Source organism: Cucumis melo, chromosome 1, assembly GCF_025177605.1.
Source record: "Cucumis melo cultivar AY chromosome 1, USDA_Cmelo_AY_1.0, whole genome shotgun sequence".
In the NCBI taxonomy this organism is placed as follows: domain Eukaryota; kingdom Viridiplantae; phylum Streptophyta; class Magnoliopsida; order Cucurbitales; family Cucurbitaceae; genus Cucumis; species Cucumis melo.
In genome coordinates, this window is record NC_066857.1 from 12,084,246 (window position 1) to 12,085,903 (window position 1,658).

Genomic DNA, 1,658 nt, shown 5'->3' on the forward strand with positions numbered 1-1,658 from the left:
GTCATATTTATATAAAAGTTATTAGATGATTTGTTTTCTCCTCTAATTTCCTGTTTGCGTATGAATAAAAGCTATTGCATTAGTCTGATTTGAGGTATCTTAACATAGATTTCAATTTCAATCTTTAGTTGTGTGTAAGAAGAAAAGGTTTATGAGTTGTGAAGGGGCTTTTAACTTTGAAGTGATCTAAGGTTTCTAAAAATGTTGTAGTCTTAGTTTTACAGAAATATGGATAGAAACATCCATAAAATATTATTGTTTAGATGAATACTTATAGTAGTAAAACAAAAAAGTTAAAAAAAAAAATTAAATGAATAAATATATATATAGTTTGTCAAATGTTCAAACAAATTAAGGATAGTGACAATTTGTTGCCATGAAATTTTTAGAGCCGAATTGAATATAATGTGAATTCATAAAAATGTGAAAATGTAGTTATAACGATATATCTTAGCGTATATGTAAGATGCCATGTCTAATTTGAATCCCTTTTAACAAGTAAAAAGTAAAACTGATGCAGAATAATATTATTAGAGGTACAAAAAGATTCTTCAATAATCTTATTCACAAAGAGAGTAAAATTAAAGCATAGACATAAACACATTTAAAACACTTCAGACTTTAATTGTTCAAGCAACCAAAGGGGAGAGTAAATATATATTATCACTCTCAAAACAAATAGATGGGCAAAATACATTATAAAATAAAAAGAGACTCAAAATAAAAACTTACACACTTCCTAAAATTACATTACAATATGCCCATATCAAAACATTAACTCCACTAGATTTTTTCAACACAAGACCTACCCATTCATAAACCTGCCATTTAGAAGAGAGAAAGGAGAGAGTTAATGTGTAGTCTCGTAAAGGATGATGACATCAAATTTGTACACGATTTAAATAAATGAAAGAAGAATATTAAAACCAAGAAACAAGAACATTACCGAATGGGATTTATGAACGGCACTCGGGTGGGGGTGATACGCCACATTTGGATGGCAAAGCCAAGGCATTGGCAGTGTTAATCCCAAAGGAGGGGAGGGCATACTTGAGACTGCAAAGGCACTTAAGGTCAGCACGACGAACCACTGAACAGCAAGCGTCAGTGGGGAGTGGCAAAGTCTTGCCATGGTCCGGTGGGGTCACAGCCGGGCGGCAAACCTCGAGGTCAGTGGTGTCAATCTCACAGAGTGGAGAGGAGGTGACGGCACCAGCTAGAAGAAGAACAAGGAGGAGCAAGAGGAGATGAAGCTTGCTGGGGGCCATGAATGCAATTGGAAAAATGTCTGAAGTTTTGCTTTGAAAAGTTGTGTGAAGATGGTAAGGGGTGAAAGGTGATTTATAAGAGGGGGAAAGCTTGGATTCTTTGGTGTTTTGTGTTTTTGTGAAGATTTAGATGTTTCACGTGAATTAGGAAGAAATATAATCTTGTGAGTTGTTGTTGAGAGTCACGGGTTGAGGTTGAATGTTTCTCTCTATGTATGCATGTGTATGAATATAATAATGATCATAATAATGTGGATATAATGATCAGCAAAATAATTATTATTCTTTTGTCTCTTTTTTTTCTCCTCTTCATGGGGTTTGATTTTTATTTAAAACTTTTGATGTGATTGCCCATGTTTTATTTTAGTTGGAGATTTGAGGTTTAATTTT

The 1,658-nt window shown here is 33.5% G+C and overlaps 1 protein-coding gene across 1 annotated transcript; it reads right to left on the reverse strand.

The window, feature by feature from the left end:
* Window positions 1–956: 956 nt before the first annotated feature.
* On the reverse strand, window positions 957–1,268 carry LOC103490109 (putative lipid-transfer protein DIR1). Its single transcript, XM_008449473.3, has one exon. It carries the CDS (start codon window positions 1,266–1,268, stop codon window positions 957–959), a length of 312 nt encoding a protein of 103 aa, XP_008447695.1.
* Between the last annotated feature and the right edge of the window lie 390 nt (window positions 1,269–1,658).

What these genes read in the sequence shown, in the direction of transcription:
- LOC103490109 (XM_008449473.3), bottom strand. Translation starts at nt 1,268, where the DNA reads ATGGCCCCCAGCAAGCTTCATCTCCTCTTGCTCCTCCTTGTTCTTCTT.